We start from the raw sequence: 21,139 nt of genomic DNA, 5'->3' as shown, positions 1-21,139 counted from the left end.
GCCAACTTAACAAAAAGTTCAAAAATTACATCACTGTACATTCAAAAACGGTTGAACACGCGAGTATTTTAAACTGCCCTCGATTGACACTGCGGACGCAATGTGTAACATGAAACGTATAATCATTTCACATGTCTAAAATGCTGTTGGACAAATGCGTTTGGGGGAAAACTGAGAATTAGATTAGAGTAAGAATTAGAGCTTAATCGATATTTCTAAATTAGATTGGAATTAGAATTACCGTAATTTTGATCTAATTTGACGAATTAGACAACTAGAATTATCTAGTTGTCCAAGTCCTTCTATTCGCACTGTGGTCAGATTTACAAGCTAACAACCTTTTGCAGAACCAGGTTACCTTGGTTTGCAGTATTGTAAACCTGCGTTCCTTGCCGTACATCTTCCTAAACGTTACAACACCCTTTTGCATTTTCACTAAGTCTACCAAGGTGGATTATTTGTCTGTTTACCACTCAGTCTACCTGCAAATTTCCGGGCTTTCGAAACATTTAGTAACCATACAAAAATTGTGACTGTTGTCAAACAAAAAAGGTTAAGTTTGATTAACGAGAAACGGATTGATAAACCTCAGATCTCTCAACAGTTTAAGCGCAGCAAGACGTTCTTTGTCTGCGAAACTGTTAACCTACTGTTTAGCAGTCGTTTTTCTTTTTGACGTGAAAACAGTACGCAATTGCAATGCATCATTGCATGCAGTAAACACAGGCTCAAGACTTTGTTGAGCTCGTGAAACTCACGCATGCGTATCACTTGCAATGTTTCGTCCTCAGTCTTTATTTTTGTAATTGTGTCGGTTTCAAAATTATTCGACAAAAAACAAAACAATCAAATTTTAACTACAACACTTCATGGTTACATTCAACTGATTGTTCAGACATTTCTATGTTTTTAGTGACACTGCCATCACAAGCAGCTTCAGGAGAGATTTGATTAGTTCACAGCAAAACATATTGCAAAAGTAGATTCGTACAAGATTTTATAATTCCAAACCATCACTTTTCGTTCTAACTTTTCGTCAAGTTATTTTGTTTCAAACTGTTGTGTTTATTTCGTACGGCAAAAAGTAACAGTTCTGTTTCTTAATGGTGCGTATTGCAACGAATATGAACCAGACTTTATGCCGAATCATTTTTGACAGCTAGGTTTTAAGGCTGACAAAAAAGTCCTGATGAAGATTATTCTTGCATTCAATGCAATCAATATAAAACAAACATAATTTGACAATTGCAACAAAACATTTCACAAATTTGTCGCATAAAACAAAATTTTCCTTTCTAGTGATTCCTCTCGTATTCGAATCCTTCCCATTCTGTTTCAGCAACGAGCACAAACTTCTGCACAAATGTGTTGAATCTCTCCATACCTGGAATCCTGCACTTTCTAACAAGGAATATGTAATAAATGATGGAGATCAACAAGTAAAATCCGATGGCGTAAAAGTAAACGAAACTTGGGTTATCGATAAGAGGAGCCACCACGAAGTAAGCAGACATGATACACACGATGATTGGAATGAGCAATGGCACCTAAAAATATAGAAGCAATTAAATGTTGGTAAAGACTATAGCAAAGCGATTCTGTTTGCTGGTAATAACAGTACAAGTAAAATAAAAGTTTTACTCCACTGAAAAAATACTATTACAAAGACACCCAAATGAACTTAGCGCAGGGGTTCCACACCGGGAGAAATTCTGTTCCTAGAGTGTGGGAGCATACAACCACTGGGGGTAAGGTAATAAAACTTCCAGTTAAAAAAAATACAAAAAGAGATGCGAGGAATAGTTGAATAATTCAAAGGGATCCCAACAATTAAAAATGTTAACGACCACTACCATAACGTAAGACAGTTAACCGCATTTAAATGACAAGTAATAGTGCAGTTTCACAGGCCATTTGTAATTTAACACAGAACACATTCTGACCTTGTATGGTCTGTGAACATTTGGCATCTTCCATCTAAGTATCAATAAACTTGCTGCACTGAGAAAGCAGAAGGTCCACATCACAAAGCCAAACGCCTCCATTAAAACATCGAAGTCTCCCAATAAAAGGAAAAAAGATATCACAAGGCCGAGAGAACAAAGAGCCACTGTGGGTGAGATCCATTGAACGTGGATGGTCGAATATAGCTGTTACCATAAACGTTGTAAACATTTCAAGAAATGAAAGAATTGCGGCACACCAATTCAAAAAAAGGGTTTAACCCAATAGTTTTCAGCCTAGGAGGTTTTTAGGAGGCATTTGATGCATTTGCAAGTTGTCCAAAGAACTTTTAAATGCTACAGTACAAATGTAACTCTTTATTTTACAGACCTTTTACGTTTCTTATGTCATACACCTTTTATGTGAAGAAACGTAATACTTAGTTTATCCAAGAAGATCTAAATACAATTCACGTAGCTGTCCTTTATAAATAGCTATGGGACTTATAAAGCACATGATTTTCTATTGGGTTAAGAGCAAAAGATATTTGACCTTCCTACAGACTGGTATGTTTATCATTTTATTACCATTGGCATGAATCCTGATCTCGCAGCCACAAACGCGATTCTCGCTTCAGAGAGGTAACTTGCGTTCTGGGTTCCGACAGAGGAAATACAAACAGCGGTGGGAATAAACCAGGCCATTGCACCGAGGACTTGTTGGGCAAAATCCACAGCTACCGCTTTGCTTGACAACATCTCTGGAACACCAAGCACTGCAAAAAGGAAAACCGATTTTTGCTCATTTCAAAATCAAAGAGATTCGAATACAGAATCACGCTTAAAAAGGAAAAATTGCTCCAAACCAACCATACACCCGAAAAGACTAAACTTTAAGCATAATAACAAAGGTTATTGACATGAAGTGATAATAAAAATATTTTACCAACTAATTTGTACCTGAAAGATATCCGACGTTGACAAATAGATAAATGATGGTGACAGAGGTCAATGATAAAATTGCGGCGCGCGGCAAATTCTTCTTCATGTCCTGAATTTCTTCGGTCACGTTGTTCAGCATTGACCACCCACTGTAGGGAAAAATTCCAAAATGGAAACCCCGAGCGATATCCGCAAGGGTCAACTTTGACGTTTGCGGTGAGTCAAACGCATGCTGGAAGTTGTAAATCCCAGCACGTCTCCCGTTCGTCAAATGAACGATTCCAACCACAGCTATCATCATCAAAGCAAGAAATTTCACAGCGGTGAAAAATATCTCAAAATAGACGCTGGTTGTAACGCTTCGGTGGTTCAGATAAATGAGGAATGAAAGAGTAAGAAAAGCGATAACTTTAATGGCGACCTCCGGTGGATTGCAACCGTCGCCAAATAATGGCCCAAGCAAGTAGCGAGCGAAAATTTGCAAAGTGGCAGCGTTACCCGGTTGCCAAAAGCTTTTGCTACAAACCAATAAAAATGCCATGAGAGGTCCGTAGGCGAGCTTGAAGTTATTGTAGTCCCCACCCGATACACCGAACGTCGTTCCGAGTTCACAATAGCAAAGTGATGACATCATAGCGATGACGCCACATCCGAACCAAATAAGGAGACTGACACCGACGCTGCCGTGGACAGCGTTTAGAACTCCGACTGGGGAGACAAATATTCCCGAACCAACCATTGAACTCGTTGCCAAGGCAACCGCACCCCAAAGCCCGATTTGTTTCTTAAGTTCGAATTTTTGCTCCCTGCCTGTTTGTTCACCATCAGATGTAGACATAGCTGTTTTCTTAAATGCTATTGTGGATTCAAAAACTTCACTCAATAAAATATGATACAAAACTAACCTGGAGAGTCAAATAACATTACTTTGGTGAAACTGCAAATGCGTCATAAGTATCTATTTTTTTTCAAAAAAGGTAAGATTGTGGGAAGTTTGTCACTTAATTTGCAACTACATTCTACAGTCTACACGCGTTCACATCAACAAACTTTTAAATCAACTGTAACTGGAATGGAACTCCGAAGAAACTCTTTTTAATTATCTATCCTATCTATAACATACATATCTCAGTAATTTCATGCAAAACGTTACGAACACTTCTAAAGCAGAATACTATTGTAGCAATTTGTAGTGCATCTTGATTTGATGATCAAAAACCAGTGACTGCAACAAAACCGACATAATGAGCCAACAGATGCAACAAAAACATACATCCAAATCACGCTGCGGAAACGCATTATCATTTATGCCCCGTAGCTACATGCAGTATGTTTCCCGTTGAAACAGTGCAGGCAAAACAATCTTACATTTTTTTTATCTGGTTTGTGTAAAAAAACGATACCTGAATTAGACACAAAAGTTGGTAAAATTGCTGCAGAAATGATGCAAACTGTAAAGTCAGGCCCGAATCAAGGCAGGTTCTTTGAAACTCATAAACACGCCCCAAACCAGTCCCGAAAAACCCGATCCGACTTTCAACTCTGGTCGCAATAATGGAAGTCAGAAATGGACATTCAAGTCTTGAGTTTGTAGTTATTACAAGTATCCACTGTGTATTTTTGGTATTTGGTATTTTACAGCCACTAAACTTACATTGTAAAAAAATCATTTCCCTAACACCAGTTAGGATGAAAATAAATTCATAACTGGGGTTAGTCAGACCTGCAATCACGACACACTCATATATAAATCACAGTACGCCAGGCCCATTAAAGGCGTTATACCGAAACCAAATATGAAACGTTGGTGCCATTTTGCACAGATGTATATCGAATTTTTTATTTACACAATAAAAATCTTATTCCCTTATAGGCGTACACAAAAATTAATGCAAAACCACGTATGGGTTGAAGCCATGGATTAAGTTTAGCTGAAACTTTGCAATAATATGCGGGCTATGTGAGCAAAACATAAACAAAGCGATATTTACCTTTAAACGCTGGTATGGATGAAAAATAAACATAATGGATAAATAAATAATTGTTTGAAACCTAGTTTAAATAAACATTATAATTCTAAGCAGTTGGAGATTGAATGTTGGGTTTTTCGTATTCAAATCCTTCCCAGTCGGTTGCAGCCACGACAGCAATTTTCTGAAATAATATTGTGATTCTATGCGTGCCTGGGATTCGCCAACCTCTCACCATGTACAAGTAATATGCAATGAGCGTAATAATGTAGAAAGCGATCGAGTAGAAATAGATTGGACTTGGGTTTTGAACCAGCGGTGCGATTACCATAAACAATGATATCAAGCACACTGATACAGGAACGAGAATAGGAACCTAAAAAAGAATTTTGGGATGAAAACGTTGTTTTAGATTCTTGCAAACGGCCAACTTAGCAAATTTTAAACCGTAAATGATATGCTTAATGTTAAATTTTGACCCTTGTACTCATGCACCTCAAACACACCTTGTAAGGTCTTTCAAGGTCTGGCATTTTCCATCTCAGTATGAGAAGACTCGCTGCGCTCAGACCGTAAATGATCCAATATGTAAAGCCAAACGCGTATATCAAAGTGTCAAAATCGCCAATTAAGATGTAAGCAAATGAGACCAGAAACGTCGACATCAAAGCGGCTGCAGGTGTATAGTATTCCAGGTGTATCATGGACAGTATCTGAAATGCAAAATAGTTAAAAACGGAAGAATGTAGGAACAAGGGTTTACCTTCGGCATTAAACCAGCCCTTGCCGCAACAAATGGGACCCGGGAATCGCCCATAACATCACCATTTTGACTTCCAATAATCGAGATGCACACACAAACCGGAACGATCCAAGCCATTGGACCCAGAACCTTATCAGCAAAGGCAACGCCCACTGCGTTTGAAGATAGCATTTCGGACAATGGTAGAACTAAAAAACGATACTGATTAATTTACACTTGAGTTTGATTAGATATTGTGACAAAACATTTTGAGCTGTGTATAATCATAGAACAAAGCCTTTCGGCGACGGGTAATTGGTCTTGGGGCTAGAATACCAAGAATGGTTTGAAACAAAACACGATATTACGTGGATTTCGTAACTAAGAAAAACCAATAGGAAAAACTTGCAAAGGGGATTCTAAACATGCATACATCATGACGTGAAGAAGTAACAACGATATTTTGACTCGTTTTGGTTGATTTGAAAAGACAACAGTACCTGAAAAGTATGCGATGTTCACCAACATGTATATTGCAATCACTGGGAGAATTGAAAATACAGCCAACTTTGTCATGTTTTGTTTTACGTCTTTTATCTCTTCTGTGAGCTGATTGAGGATCGGCCATCCCACATAGGGAAACATGCCCTGGTAAAAAGCCCTGGCCACGTCCGAAACAGTGATCTCGGATATTTGATCCATAGAAAAAGCAGTTCGAAAGTTGTTTAATCCCGCTTTACTGCCTCCAGCCAAACGAATCAAGCCTCCGAAAATGATGACGAGCAAAACGGAAAATTTGATGAGAGCAAACATTATTTCCAGTGCTAAAGAGCTTTTCACGCTTCTGTAATTGACGTAAACTAAAGAGTAAGGAAGAAAAAGCGCAAAGAGCTTGACTGCAGCTTCGGGTGGATTACAACCTTCACCTATGATCAATATTGACAAGTACCTCCCAAACACCAAATAACTGGCAGCTTGGCCAGGTTGTATTAAAAAGTTGGTCCAAACGTAGAGGAATCCAAGCGGCGCACCGTAGGCCAGCTTAAAGTTATTGTAATCGCCCCCTGATGCTCCAAACGTGATACCCAACTCACAGTAGCAAAGAGACGACATCAAAGCAATGAGACCACATGCAAACCACATGATCAGACTTAAACCGACGCTCCCATGCATGTTTTTCAGCAGTCCAACTGGCGACATGAAAATTCCAGTTCCAACCATTGATCCAGTAGTTATTGCAACGCCGGCAAGCAAACCGATCCGTTTTTTCATTTCAAACTTTTCTTGCGGTTGTCCAGACGCCATTTTCAGTGTCCTACAGAATGCAAATGTCTAAATCCCGACGGCTTGTTCCTACACTACAACCTTTAAGACAAAATGCATTTTTGCACAACGTTTTGCATTGCTTGTGCTACACTGTTGATGCAGTAAATTTAAACACGTAGCATTGACCGCAGCATCAATGTTATGTCAGCACGCCTTAAGGCGTTTGCGTGCAAACTTATGCGGTTGCTAAACGGCGCTCAAATAACTCGAGTGCGCGATGTTTATGCCAATGTCTTAAAATTCTGACTTTACCAATGTACTGACAGTGAGTGTTGGATTTTTTAACCAACAATACGTTTATACAAACCAATTTATGTACCCCTTGCAAATAGAATTTTGACGCACACAACCCCGGTATAATAATTAAGACAGGTTTTCTAAATGATTCAGTCTGCATGGTTGGGGCAGTTTGTAACAATTCATCAGGATTTGCATGGGGAAATACGATAATTTAATTGATCTTTTCCACACACTTTTAGCTTAGCTGCAACAATAAAACATTCTTTTACGTTTAACGTAATGTTTTGAACGTGAAACTTACTCGTATTGTAAGATATAGAATTGCTTTTCAAAACCAGCCACATAATCTCTGAGATAGGTTACAGAAACCACATTTTTTTTGTTTTTTAATGTTACGTTTATAAATATAAAACACGTGTACCTAAACACAAATTAGTTTCCAATCATTCCTGAAAAGCCATAGATTCTCCTTCGATTTCAGCTGTAAGTACGCTTGACTTCCAACGCTGCAAATATTTATGTTTAACACTGCTTTTCTAAGCGTTCGACTGTTAGCAGTCAGTAGCCAATAGCTAACGCGTTTCCTTCAAAAGTTAATATGTGTTTTCCGGTTCCTGATGTAGCTTCCCATAGAATTTCAGTGTTTGTTATCAGTGTTTACGTTAAACTAAGCTATATCGCGCAAACATAGTGTAAAACATTTGTTTGATGCCTTTAATTGTTCATACATGACAAGAACAATTTTTTTATTAATTTTTTTGAAAATCTAATGTCGTTTGCAAAATTTCAAGAATCATAGAACATTAGCAGCAAAGATTGTCAAAGTATTTCTTGTACAATAATCCTTCGGCGGTAAGTTAATGACCATAGCATTTTGGACTATATGACACAACTGCCACTTTACCGATGCCACTCTAAAAAACCTATGAGTTCCGTACTTTGTCAGTTCGCAGAAAAATAGCACCAGAGGCATTGACCCACTCGAACGTTTTTATGCTAGTACTGCATTGAAATACAACGGAGCGCCGGTTACATGCCCCTAGCGTAGAGCATTTGTTATTTTCAACTACAACTCGTTTTTGAATGCTAAAACGATAAAAGGCGGAAAAAAAATAGTATGATCAAAATTGGCTGTTTTGTACAAACGGAACCTGACACTTTAATTTTCCGAAATTGAGTTTTGACAGCGTTGTATCAATGACTAATTAATATGTCGTTATATGTTATTAATCATCAATAGAGTATAAGAGTTTATTGTGCACTGTGCTAGTCGCATTCAGTGTTATTTACCCTGATGAAGACGACAGTAGTAGAGAGATGGTCCGTAGATTCCCATGTTCCGGGCAAGACATCCGGTTACCTTGACCTTGACCTTGAAGACGTCTTAAGACTTCCGCAGGAAGTCTTGGCTACGTCTTGGTTTCCGACTTCCTCATTTTGAAGACGTCTTGAAGATCAGGACTTCCCCTTTCTTGAAGATCAGGACTTCCCCTTACTTGAAGATGTGACTTCCGAAGGAAGTCTTACCTTGGCTGAAGTTTCAGGTGACGTTGCTCTGCAGGTGTTTTTTACGTGGAATTTCAAAGGAAGTATGGATTTGTGAACGACTTGCGCAAGATCTGTACCTGTGTGTGTGTGTGTGACCTTGTTTAACCTTGCCGGTATCTGTGTTCAGGTGTTGTTGACCTGGGGGGGCTTTTAGTTATTTATTCTAGAGGGAATTGCTTTTGTGTGTGAATTCCTGTATTCACAGAACATTTGTTTCGGTTTTGACGTAGTCAAATATATTTATTAATTTATTTGTTTGTTTGTTTGTTGCAAGAAAGCGGATCATGGCTTTCAAACAACCGATACAGTAAACCGTCAATAGATGGCGTGCGTCATAGACTTTTTACTCTGCGTTTCTAGTGTCGTCCGCCAGTTGTCGAGTTTCGCTGGATGAGCGAGCGCGCGTCGCGCTCGATTGCGTGTCGGATGAGCGGCGCTTCTCGTGCGCGGCGCGGGCTCGCGCGCGGCGTTTCGAATGCGTAATCCCGGCAGAGATTGTTTTTTTCGTTTGGATCTTTTGATTTCGCACACACACACACACAGACAGACACACAGACACACACACACACACACACACACAGACACAGACACACACACACACACACATACACACACACACACACACACACACACACACACACACACACACACACACACGTAAGCAGGCGCACAATTAAAGCAGTTTTTGAAATAGCTGTTGCACGAAGCGATCGTTTGCACGGTAATTACTTGAAAAACAGTCTACAAAATCGTCAAGCGATATGTCACGCGCCATAGCCATAAGAAACAAGATCAAAAAGCTTAAAGCTTTAATTATGCGGATATGGCTACCCAGTTTACATGGAAACTCGCGCTGGTGGCAATTTTGATGAAACGTGATAGCGCGTATCCTATATCGCTCACTGACTTCGCATAATTGAAAGGTTCATGCAAGTAAGAAGACAGATACATACAAGACAACTCAAAGTAATTAATTAACATTTTTGATCGATATAAAAGTTTACAAGTATGCATGCAGCGTGACGATTCAAATATCTAAGGGTTCAGTTAAAATATCATTAGACAAGACTTTTCGTTTAAACTTTTTCGTTTTTTCGAACAAATAGTTTGGGGCCTTTCGTATGGGCTACAAGTAATTTTTAAACGCTTCAAAGCATGAAACCTTGGTTGCAGACAGTAAAGTCGTTTTGTGTTTTTAAAACAGCTAAATAGTTTTACCGTCCCAAACCATCGATCTTTCCTTTCCTTGCAATTTAACTTTTTCTAAATTACTGTTGTCAGCCGAAGATTTCATTTTGCAACATGGTTGCATAAACCATTGCAAGCCATGTCGGTTGCAAAAATGAAATCGGTGAAGTATGATTACCCTAGGTTTTAACTCTTACCCCAAATCCGACTCTCGGCCTAAATCCTTACCTTTGGTAAGAAACACCAATGCTGGGTCTTAACCTTTAAGCGCCTTGTGTTAGGTCCCTCAAAGGGCTAGGCTTAGCCACAAATCTGGCATATTGCTTGTTTGTTTATTATGTCAACGGTAGTTCCAGATCTGTACGGATGTTGTGTGGACAAAAACAACCCTGCAACTGATTAACATGATTGCCGTCGGGTGCTGTATGATTATAGACAACGATGGGTCGCTTACGTCATTTGCAAACGAGTTGCAAATAAAACCCTGGGCTGCGATCATAAACTTGACAAAGTCAAAACGTAATCTATTATCGTGTGTAAACCTATCAGTGATGCTGAAACCGATAAAGGTCAATCCGCTAGTTCACATAGCCAAACCCGTTTTTTTTGTTTTCGCGTGTGATAAAAATGGTACAATAGCATTTTATTGAAAAAATAGTGATTATAAAAAACCCTTTGTAGAAATGCTTTCAAACTGATTGCGAAACTGCCTTGACTAGGGTTGAGTTATCCGATTAACGGTTAACCCTTTAACTGCCGAATTTGTTTTGACAAAAAATGATGTTTAGACATGCTCTTGCTCTTTTAGGTTTTATGCCAAATCGATAGAAGATAGGCAAAAACTTTCTCTGGGAAAGTTGTTGGGTATATAATTTTCTACAATTTTAAGATAAAAAAAATTTCGATGACGTCATCACCTATGAAATGACGTCATTTTAATTCTATTTTTTCAAGAAATTGCAGTTTATTGATGTTTTTCGTTACAATTATTAGTTACAAGTTGTTTTACAAACATTTCGTTACAAAATTTTATCTGTGTTATATTGATTACGTCATTAATTAGCTCATGACGTCATAATCATTAATTTTAGTTTGTTATTTTACAGTGTTAAATGATAAAATTAATGTTTTTGAGGGTATGGAACTTGTTTTCAATAATATTTATTGGCTAATTTGACATTTCACTGACTTATTATAATGTTTACCAACCAGCTATACACACATAATGTATTCACAAGTTTTTTTAAATGGAATGTTTATTAGGTATTATTACACCACAACATGTAAAATTTGTAAACACAGTGCATATAAGTTTGCAGAAAAAACACAATTTCAAGCCTTCCCAAGGTACTTTGCATTGATTCTTCTGTATTTGTTGTCCATTCGTGAGGCCACATCTCCTCATCATTTGACAAATGTAAATGCATTTGTGGGCCAGATACAATCATAATATAGGTCAGCAAGCACCAACTTCCAAAGTCAAAGTGCTTTTGCAACAGTTGTTTTCTTGATAAATAACTGTAGTCACCACTAATAATAAAGCTAAACTGACTCATACAGTTGTATATTCAAGCAAATCAAGGCAAATTTGCAGGCCCTAACTACCCACTTTCAAGCCCAATTCAGCTGCACACATATCAAATTGTAAACAAAGATGGCTGCAACACGCACGCAAAGCCTTGAAATCAACTCCAAGCAGCTGTCTGTGAATCAGTCAAGCGTAAAATATCAAAAAACGGCTCAAAAACAAAAATTTGAAAAAAACTTGTTTTTTTCTGAATTTTCACTTTCTCCTTACTGTAATTAATTTTTTTCAAATACTAACATATCATTTTTTTCAAATAAATTGAAGCCAATATGCATAAGCTTTCTAACGCACCGGGGTTGGAAAAAAAATTCGCACTAATACGATTTTTGTCGCTGTTAACAACGAGGCATGTCTCCATGCGCATTTATGCGCCCGTGGCAGTTAAAGGGTTAACCGAGTATATTTTTTGCTATCCGATATCCAGATATTTTGGTCGGTTAACAGGATAAAAAGTAGGAATAATGCGTAAGCGTTATGAAAGAAACACAATTCAAATAGCTATTACATGTAAGTTATTGTAAATCACAGTACGCCAGTGCCATTGAAGGCGCTATTGTTCTTCTTAAGTTATTGTAAGATGAGAAAATTGTAAAATAGGCACAAGACAATTTTAAAAAAGGGGAAAGGCCTGTTTGGGTAGGTCAAAATATGAAATGATTGATGATGTATCGTGGCATTAAATACAGACAATTATAATGCTGGACAATTATAAACACTGAAACTAAATTTGTCCAACACTTATATGCTGTTCTAATACACTTAAGTTATGTGCTGTTCTAATATATTATATCTGGGTAACCTGCAGCTAAATTCAAAATATCCGTTGTTCAAATAGTAGAAATTATTGATAGCGAACTTAGCCTACTTGTGATGTGTTTAAGTGTATTTGCCTGTGAAGACGTGTTTCTTCCACATAACAAGCGATAACGGATTTAAGTCCACCAATCAATTGATGTAACCGTTTGTTACGGTCGCGCCATACGCTGCAACTTGTTTACACAAATGCAAACATAGTGAAAAAGTTAAGGGTTAGGCTACCACCTTTAGAGTTTGAAGCTGTAAAATAGTTTTGATTGCACTGAAGACCAACGGCAACACATGTTCTCCTATCCGTTTTAATGCGTCACTAAACGCTTAATTTAAGTTGCTATACAACAAAATTATCTAAAATAACACCTACACTATATTTTCAAAGTATTGCATTGCACATGCACACAACACATTGTTTTACATTTTATTCGCACAAATTAACTTTTTCGACAACATATACTGTTTAATGAAAGATCGATATTTTTCAAAACTAGCAAACAAAAATACCTCTACAGACGTGGAAAGCGTAACTTTGTTTATGTTACTATAAACAGAATGACGTCGATAAAGATAATTTTGACAACTGTGTGTGCAAGGCTTCACAACCACCGGATATTTAAAACTCTTTTAGTCACAAAAATGTGCATTTATAATGTTATAACAGTATAGCCTACAGATGAAATTGCCGGCGCACATGAAAATTTGGATCCACCTTTGTGCTGAAAAACCGTGTATCTAAAATATTCACGACAAGTTAAGAATTAGTTATTACCTAAATGAATGCCAACAACAATGTTACTACTTAGTGCCGCGTAAATTCCACCCTTAGTTCTGGGGAAAAACTAAAACAGTTTGACAAAAATGCGTCCGCAAATGTAATTACACTTTCGTAATTTCAGTAAATGTAAAAACTTACAATTTCTTTCTAACCGAAGTATTGAAATATATTTATTCACTACATTGTTACTCATCCAATAGCCTGAACTGAACTAGAACCTGCGAACTGTGTACAGTCAAAATTCTTTGAGAGTTTGATAAGGTCTTGAAGATGATGGGTAGAATGAAAATAAACGAAAAGAGATTTGAACCAAACAAAACCCGAACCCACGAACATAGATTTATTAAAACCTGAGCCGATTCCGAACCCCTAAAAACAAACGGAACCCGAACCGAACCTGAACCCATATGATAAGCGGTGCGACTCTCTGGTTAAGAATGTTTTTACAAATTATGTCCGGATTCAGATTTTACGTGAAATTTTCGGACATGTCCGGGAAACTGCGGACGTTTTGTAACCCTATGTTTGTGCAACTCTATGCTTTATTGCATATTCTACACGATTTTTATTGTTACGTCGCGCATGCGTAAGTTGCAGAGAAATTTCCAGGACATGTCCGAAAAGATTGTTTTCAAGGCGTGTTTCTAGTTTTTGTGTGTGTCACAGCTGTGATGATAAGAAAGTCGTGTAGATGGTGGTGTGAACTGGAATATGGTTAAATTCTGAACACTTGGTAGGTTTAAGTTCCTTGGTATACTGTGCATTATGGTCAGGATTTTGTCTCTTACTATTATGTCTGTTGTTTGGCGGTCATCTTGATGCTGTGCATTGTTGTCTTGGCTCTTGGGCATAGCCATCCTGAATAGGCTTTCGGTATGTATCTGATTGCGGCTATGTGACAAGCGATTGTCTGTTAAGTGCACATTTGTGTTACTGCAAGTGTTTCTGCACGTTCTATGACGTTAAAATGATATTTGTTACACGGATTTGATTTGGTCACAGCTTTGTAACTAAGCGAGATACCTCTTTGGACCATTTTGCTAAGTTTATAAAGCGACGTGTGTGTGAAGTGTAAAGTCTTACACGTGAAGAAGTTGATGTTCTGCCTTCGTATTTGTCAAATTGAAAGCATTTTTTTCATAGAATCTGTACGCACCTATTTCCAATGGCCAACCTGCTTTTGTTTGTTCTTATAGACGCATTAACGTATTGCTTGTTCATTAATTCCTCGGAGCTAGACTATTCTGCAACTGAATAAACTATTATATACATGACTTTAGTGAAGGGGATCCAGAAATTGACTCGGTTGTAGTAAAAAATTAAACATGGGCGTTGTTATATTTAGATTGGTTAATCGAATAATATTGTGTTCTTTACATTGCATTGATACCCTGTTTTTTGTTGTTTGTGGAGCGGAGAGAAATGGTGCAATCAGGTACCAGGGCACGTTAAGACCTGCCACAAATATAAGTATAAAACCGCATCAATTCGGTTATTGAAAAAGTGTATTTGAAACAAACGCAATGCAATCCGTCAAAGCTGTATTTGGCGAATTGAACCTAAACCGTGAACGACAAGGTTATTATGTTATCGTTTTTTTTATCAATTGTAAGTAGACAAAGGTTTAAAGAAAGAGTATGGACTGATCATGAACTAAAAGCGTAACTTTTTGCACAAAAAAGTACATGATTTGCTTTTATAATCACCTATCAAATTTACGTGTCATTCACCTTAAAAATATGGCACAAACAGAATTTTGACCACCTAAATTAGATGACCCAAAACGCTTTGATTTTCCGGAAAAGTCATTTTGCTGCGTTAGTTTTTCACTCTCAGGCATGGTTGCACGTCCCAAACTCGCGACATGGAACTAATATTAGCAAGCCTGAAGTGACGTAACACACGTCCGGTAAAATCCACCGCTGTTAATTATATGTAAGGGGTCAGGTTTTAGTATGAAAGCTCGATCGGTGGTGGTCGAAAACTGACATAAAATTATTTAATTTTTGGTCTACGTGTTGGAATCATGGAATCCATAATATAAAGACCATCCACTATCTTGGGAGATAAATCCGCTAAGCGAAAAGTTAGTTAACAAACATCTGTCAAGAAAACCCCAGCGTTCATGTAAGTGGCGCACCACTAAAACTCGTTACGAAAAGAGTTTGTGCAGTCTCAGCACCAGTACATTATTTGTGGGGTACTGCAAGACTATTGTTTAGAAATGTACCGAATATGAATACACTGTTGCTGCCAGGCATAACGTATTAACAGAATTTTTTAGCTCTTCCGGCAGTTTTTTATTGTAATATGCCAACGTTTCGATGTCCCATACGAAACACCTTCATCAGGGTAATGACATACATTGCAAACACAAGTTATTATAAGCGAAGTTATTTTTTTTGTGTGTTTCGCCGCCCTTTTCGCTTTATAATAACTTGTGTTTGCAATGTATGCCATTACCCTGATGAAGGTGTTTCGTATGGGACATCGAAACGTTGGCATATTACAATAAAAAACTGCCGGAAGAGCTAAAAATTCTGTTAATATGTACCGAATATATTCGGCCGAATTGGCCATTTTGACAAACACTTTTACGAACACAAATAAAACGTGTCTCTTCCGTCTTATAAGGTATCACACAATCTGTAGAACTACGTCATAACTAAAAGTATGATGATTTTTAATGAATTATTGTTTTTAGCACTCCATAGATAAAAAATTAATAATTCATTAGCAGGTTGGTAATTAGGCTTGAGGCAATGTTAAACCCCACAGAATTGATGCACGAGTATTATGTACTGTATGTCAGGTAAAAAAATCTGATGTTTTCATTTTAGACGACTTCACGTGACGTTACAAATTATTCGGCCGATTCGGACGAACATTGGTTCCATGTCGCGAGTTTGGGCCGTGTAACCATGCCTGAGAGTGAAAAACTAACGCAGCAAAATGACTTTTCCGGAAAATCAAAACGTTTTGGGTCATCTAATTAAGGTGGTCGAAATTCTGTTTGTGCCATATTTTTAAGGTGAATGACACGTAAATTTGATAGGTGATTATAAAAGCAAATCATGTACTTTTTTGTGCAAAAAGTTACGCTTTTAGTTCATGATCAGTCCATACTCTTTCGTTAAACCTTTGTCTACTTACAATTGATAAAAAAAAACGATAACATAATAACCTTGTCGTTCACGGTTTAGGTTCAATTCGCCAAATACAGCTTTGACGGATTGCATTGCGTTTGTTTCAAATACACTTTTTCAATAACCGAATTGATGCGGTTTTATACTTATATTTGTGGCAGGTCTTAACGTGCCCTGGTACCTGATTGCACCATTTCTCTCCGCTCCACAAACAACAAAAAACAGGGTATCAATGCAATGTAAAGAACACAATATTATTCGATTAACCAATCTAAATATGACAACGCCCATGTTTAATTTTTTACTACAACCGAAAACCGACCAAGTTGTTATTGCCCGGCAAACACAGGATTGCCGTCTGGAACTTTATCAGATACATGCTAAAACAATTCTGTTCGAAGCTTAACCAAGACTACAGCTGAATTTACAAATTCCAATGAAAGAAAAACGAAATGCAGGACCAAAATTGGACATTTATGACAAAGGAGTACAAAGAATCGCAATAAACTACACTTTTTACAGGTGAAGTTTATAAAATTTCGCTTCATAAGACGTTGCACAGAACATGACTAGTTCGATTTAGAGTTTAACCAGCTCTTGCAATTGTTGCAACACATTTCCCCACGATTGCACCATTGTGTGCAAACAGGGCCCTGAAGAGAAGAAACAAATATGCTGCTACAAGTCAATTTCTGGATCCCCTTCACTAAAGTCATGTATATAATAGTTTATTCAGTTGCAGAATAGTCTAGCTCCGAGGAATTAATGAACAAGCAATACGTTAATGCGTCTATGAGAACAAACAAAAGCAGGTTGGCCATTGGAAATATGTGCGTACAGATTCTATGAAAAAAATGCTTTCAATTTGACAAATACGAAGGCAGAACATCAACCTCTTCACGTGTAAGGCTTTACACTTCACACACACGTCGCTTTATAAACTTAGCAAAATGGTCCAAAGGGGTATCTCGCTTAGTTACAAAGCTGTGACCAAATCAAATTCGTGTAACAAATATCATTTTAACGTCATAGAACGTGCAGAAACACTTGCAGTAACACAAATGTGCACTTAACAGACAATCGCTTGTCACATAGCCGCAATCAGATACATACCGAAAGCCTATTCAGGATGGCTATGCCCAAGAGCCAAGACAACAATGCACAGCATCAAGATGACCGCCAAACAACAGACATAATAGTAAGAGACAAAATCCTGACCATAATGCACAGTATACCAAGGAACTTAAACCTACCAAGTGTTCAGAATTTAACCATATTCCAGTTCACACCACCATCTACATGCACGACTTTCTTATTATCACAGCTGTGACACACACAAAAACTAGAAACACGCCTTGAAAACAATCTTTTCGGACATGTCCTGGAAATTTCTCTGCAACTTACGCATGCGCGACGTAACAATAAAAATCGTGTAGAATATGCAATAAAGCATAGAGTTGCACAAACATAGGGTTACAAAACGTCCGCAGTTTCCCGGACATGTCCGAAAATTTCACGTAAAATCTGAATCCGGACATAATTTGTAAAAACATTCTTAACCAGAGAGTCGCACCGCTTATCATATGGGTTCAGGTTCGGTTCGGGTTCCGTTTGTTTTTAGGGGTTCGGAATCGGCTCAGGTTTTAATAAATCTATGTTCGTGGGTTCGGGTTTTGTTTGGTTCAAATCTCTTTTCGTTTATTTTCATTCTACCCATCATCTTCAAGACCTTATCAAACTCTCAAAGAATTTTGACTGTACACAGTTCGCAGGTTCTAGTTCAGTTCAGGCTATTGGATGAGTAACAATGTAGTGAATAAATATATTTTAATACTTCGGTTAGAAAGAAATTGTAATAGTTTCAAAGTTTTTACATTTACTGAAATTACGAAAGTGTAATTAACATTTGCGGACGCATTTTTGTCAAACTGTTTTAGTTTTTCCCCAGAACTAAGGGTGGAGTTTACGCGGCACTAAGTAGTAACATTGTTGTTGGCATTCATTTAGGTAATAACTAATTCTTAACTTGTCGTGAATATTTTAGATACACGGTTTTTCAGCACAAAGGTGGATCCAAATTTTCATGTGCGCCGGCAATTTCATGTGTAGGCTATACTGTTATAACATTATAAATGCACATTTTTGTGACTAAAAGAGTTTTAAATATCCGGTGGTTGTGAAGCCTTGCACACACAGTTGTCAAAATTATCTTTATCGACGTCATTCTGTTTATAGTAACATAAACAAAGTTACGCTTTCCACGTCTGTAGAGGTATTTTTGTTTGCTAGTTTTGAAAAATATCGATCTTTCATTAAACAGTATATGTTGGCGAAAATGTTAATTTGTGCGAATAAAATGTAAAACAATGTGCTGTGTGCATGTGCAATGCAATACTTTGAAAATATAGTGTAGGTGTTATTTTAGATAATTTTGTTGTATAGCAACTTAAATTAAGCGTTTAGTGACGCATTAAAACGGATAGGAGAACATGTGTTGCCGTTGGTCTTCAGTGCAATCAAAACTATTTTACAGCTTCAAACTCTAAAGGTGGTAGCCTAACCCTTAACTTTTTCACTATGTTTGCATTTGTGTAAACAAGTTGCAGCGTATGGCGCGACCGTAACAAACGGTTACATCAATTGATTGGTGGACTTAAATCCGTTATCGCTTGTTATGTGGAAGAAACACGTCTTCACAGGCAAATACACTTAAACACATCACAAGTAGGCTAAGTTCGCTATCAATAATTTCTACTATTTGAACAACGGATATTTTGAATTTAGCTGCAGGTTACCCAGATATAATATATTAGAACAGCACATAACTTAAGTGTATTAGAACAGCATATAAGTGTTGGACAAATTTAGTTTCAGTATTTATAATTGTCCAGCACTATAATTGTCTGTATTTAATGCCACGATACATCATCAATCATTTCATATTTTGACCTACCCAAACAGGCCTTTCCCCTTTTTTAAAATTGTCTTGTGCCTATTTTACAATTTTCTCATCTTACAATAACTTACATGTAATAGCTATTTGAATTGTGTTTCTTTCATAACGCTTACGCATTATTCCTACTTTTTATCCTGTTAACCGACCAAAGTATCTGGATATCGGATAGCAAAAAATATACTCGGTTAACCGTTAATCGGATAACTCAACTCTAGTCAAGGCAGTTTCGCAATCAGTTTGAAAGCATTTCTACAAAGGGTTTTTTATAATCACTATTTTTTCAATAAAACGCAATTGTATCCATTTTTATCACACGCGAAAACAAAAAAAACGGGTTTGGCTATGTGAACTAGCGAATTGACCTTTATCGGTTTCAGCATCACTGATAGGTTTACACACAATAATAGATTACGTTTTGACTTTGTCAAGTTTATGATCGCAGACAAGGGTTTTATTTGCAAATCGTTTGCAAATGACGTAAGCGACCCATCGTTGTCTATAATCATACAGCACCCGACGGCAATCATATTAATCAGTTGCAGGGTTGTTTTTGTCCACACAACATCTGTACAGATCTTGAACTACCGTTGACATAATAAACAAACAAGCAATATGCCAGATTTGTGGCTAAGCCTAGACCTTTGAGGGACCTAACACAAGGCGCTTAAAGGTTAAGACCCAGCATTGGTATTTCTTACCAAAGGTAAGGATTTAGGCCGAGAGTCGGATTTGGGGTAAGAGTTAAAACCTAGGGTAATCATACTTCACCGATTTCATTTTTGCAACCGACATGGCTTGCAATGGTTTATGCAACCATGTTGCAAAATGAAATCTTCGGCTGACAACAGTTAATTTAGAAAAAGTTAAATTGCAAGGTAAAGGAAAGATCGATGGTTTGGGACGGTAAAACTATTTAGCTGTTTTAAAAACACAAAACGACTTTACTGTCTGCAACCAAGGTTTCATGCTTTGAAGCGTGAAAAAATTACTTGTAGCCCATACGAAAGGGCCCAAACTATTTGTTCGAAAAAACGAAAAAGTTTAAACGAAAAGTCTTGTCTAATGATATTTTAACTGAACCCTTAGATATTTGAATCATCACGTTGCATGCATACTTGTAAACTTTTATATCTCATCCGACACGCAATCGAGCGCGACGCGCGCTCGCTCATCCAGCGAAACTCCACAGCTGGCGGACGACGCGCGCTCGCTCATCCAGCGAAACTCGACAGCTGGCGGACGACACTAGAAACGCAGAGTAAAAAGTCTATGACACACACACACACACACACACACACACACACACACACACACACACACACACATGCATACTTGTAAACTTTTATATCGATCAAAAATGTTAATTAATTACTTTGAGTTGTCTTGTATGTATCTGTCTTCTTACTTGCATGAACCTTTTAATTATGCGAAGTCAGTGAGCGATATAGGATACGCGCTATCACGTTTCATCAAAATTGCCACCAGCGCGAGTTTCCATGTAAACTGGGTAGCCATATCCGCATAATTAAAGCTTTAATTGGGTTGGCACCAACAAACACAAAACAGCTGTGCACAGCACCCCGATAAAACTCATTGTAACATTTTCGGCCATTACGTGATCTTGTTTCTTATGGCTATGGCGCGTGACATATCGCTTGACGATTTTGTAGACTGTTTTTCAAGTAATTACCGTGCAAACGATCGCTTCGTGCAACAGCTATTTCAAACACTGCTTTAATTGTGCGCCTGCTTACGTGTGTGTGTGTGTGTGTGCGAAATAAAAAGATCCAAACGAAAAAAACAATCTCTGCCGGGATTACGCATTCGAAACGCCGCGCGCGAGCCCGCGCCGCGCACGAGAAGCGCCGCTCATCCGACACGCAATCGAGCGCGACGCGCGCTCGCTCATCCAGCGAAACTCCACAGCTGGCGGACGACGCGCGCTCGCTCATCCAGCGAAAC

At 37.9% G+C, this 21,139-nt stretch overlaps 2 protein-coding genes across 3 annotated transcripts; both read right to left on the bottom strand.

Annotated features, from left to right (window-relative positions):
• Nucleotides 1-786: 786 nt before the first annotated feature.
• LOC145239548 (b(0,+)-type amino acid transporter 1-like) lies at nt 787-4,596 on the bottom strand. 2 transcript variants are annotated; one of them, XM_080102895.1, is made up of 4 exons: nt 2,904-4,596; nt 2,532-2,719; nt 1,944-2,150; nt 787-1,547 (listed from the first exon to the last, which is right to left on the bottom strand). In XM_080102895.1, exons 1-4 carry the CDS (start codon nt 3,721-3,723, stop codon nt 1,296-1,298), a joined length of 1,467 nt encoding a protein of 488 aa, XP_079959021.1. In that variant the 5' UTR covers nt 3,724-4,596; the 3' UTR covers nt 787-1,295. The 2 variants fall into 2 exon arrangements, with proteins under 2 accessions (XP_079959021.1, XP_079959023.1); XM_080102897.1 differs by lacking the exon at nt 1,944-2,150.
• Nucleotides 4,597-4,657: 61 nt separating this feature from the next.
• LOC145239547 (b(0,+)-type amino acid transporter 1-like) lies at nt 4,658-6,981 on the bottom strand. Its single transcript, XM_080102894.1, has 4 exons — nt 6,098-6,981; nt 5,619-5,806; nt 5,362-5,568; nt 4,658-5,231 (listed from the first exon to the last, which is right to left on the bottom strand). Exons 1-4 carry the CDS (start codon nt 6,900-6,902, stop codon nt 4,962-4,964), a joined length of 1,470 nt encoding a protein of 489 aa, XP_079959020.1. The 5' UTR covers nt 6,903-6,981; the 3' UTR covers nt 4,658-4,961.
• Nucleotides 6,982-21,139: the final 14,158 nt, after the last annotated feature.

This window comes from Phallusia mammillata, chromosome 7, assembly GCF_965637545.1.
Source record: "Phallusia mammillata chromosome 7, kaPhaMamm4.hap1.1, whole genome shotgun sequence".
Lineage (NCBI taxonomy): Eukaryota > Metazoa > Chordata > Ascidiacea > Phlebobranchia > Ascidiidae > Phallusia > Phallusia mammillata.
This window is presented reverse-complemented; position numbering and strand designations above follow the sequence as displayed.

Excerpts from the sequence above, each read along its gene's own strand:
- LOC145239548 (XM_080102895.1), bottom strand. The coding sequence starts at position 3,723 with ATGTCTACATCTGATGGTGAACAAACAGGCAGGGAGCAAAAATTCGAA. Across the intron at positions 2,720-2,903 it reads CAACGTCGGATATCTTTCAG|TGCTTGGTGTTCCAGAGATG; the intron begins GTACAAATTAGT and ends TCCTTTTTGCAG. Across the intron at positions 1,548-1,943 it reads ATGTTCACAGACCATACAAG|GTGCCATTGCTCATTCCAAT; the intron begins GTCAGAATGTGT and ends CTATATTTTTAG.
- LOC145239547 (XM_080102894.1), bottom strand. The coding sequence starts at position 6,902 with ATGGCGTCTGGACAACCGCAAGAAAAGTTTGAAATGAAAAAACGGATC. Across the intron at positions 5,807-6,097 it reads GAACATCGCATACTTTTCAG|TTCTACCATTGTCCGAAATG; the intron begins GTACTGTTGTCT and ends ATCGTTTTTTAG. Across the intron at positions 5,232-5,361 it reads ACCTTGAAAGACCTTACAAG|GTTCCTATTCTCGTTCCTGT; the intron begins GTGTGTTTGAGG and ends ATTCTTTTTTAG.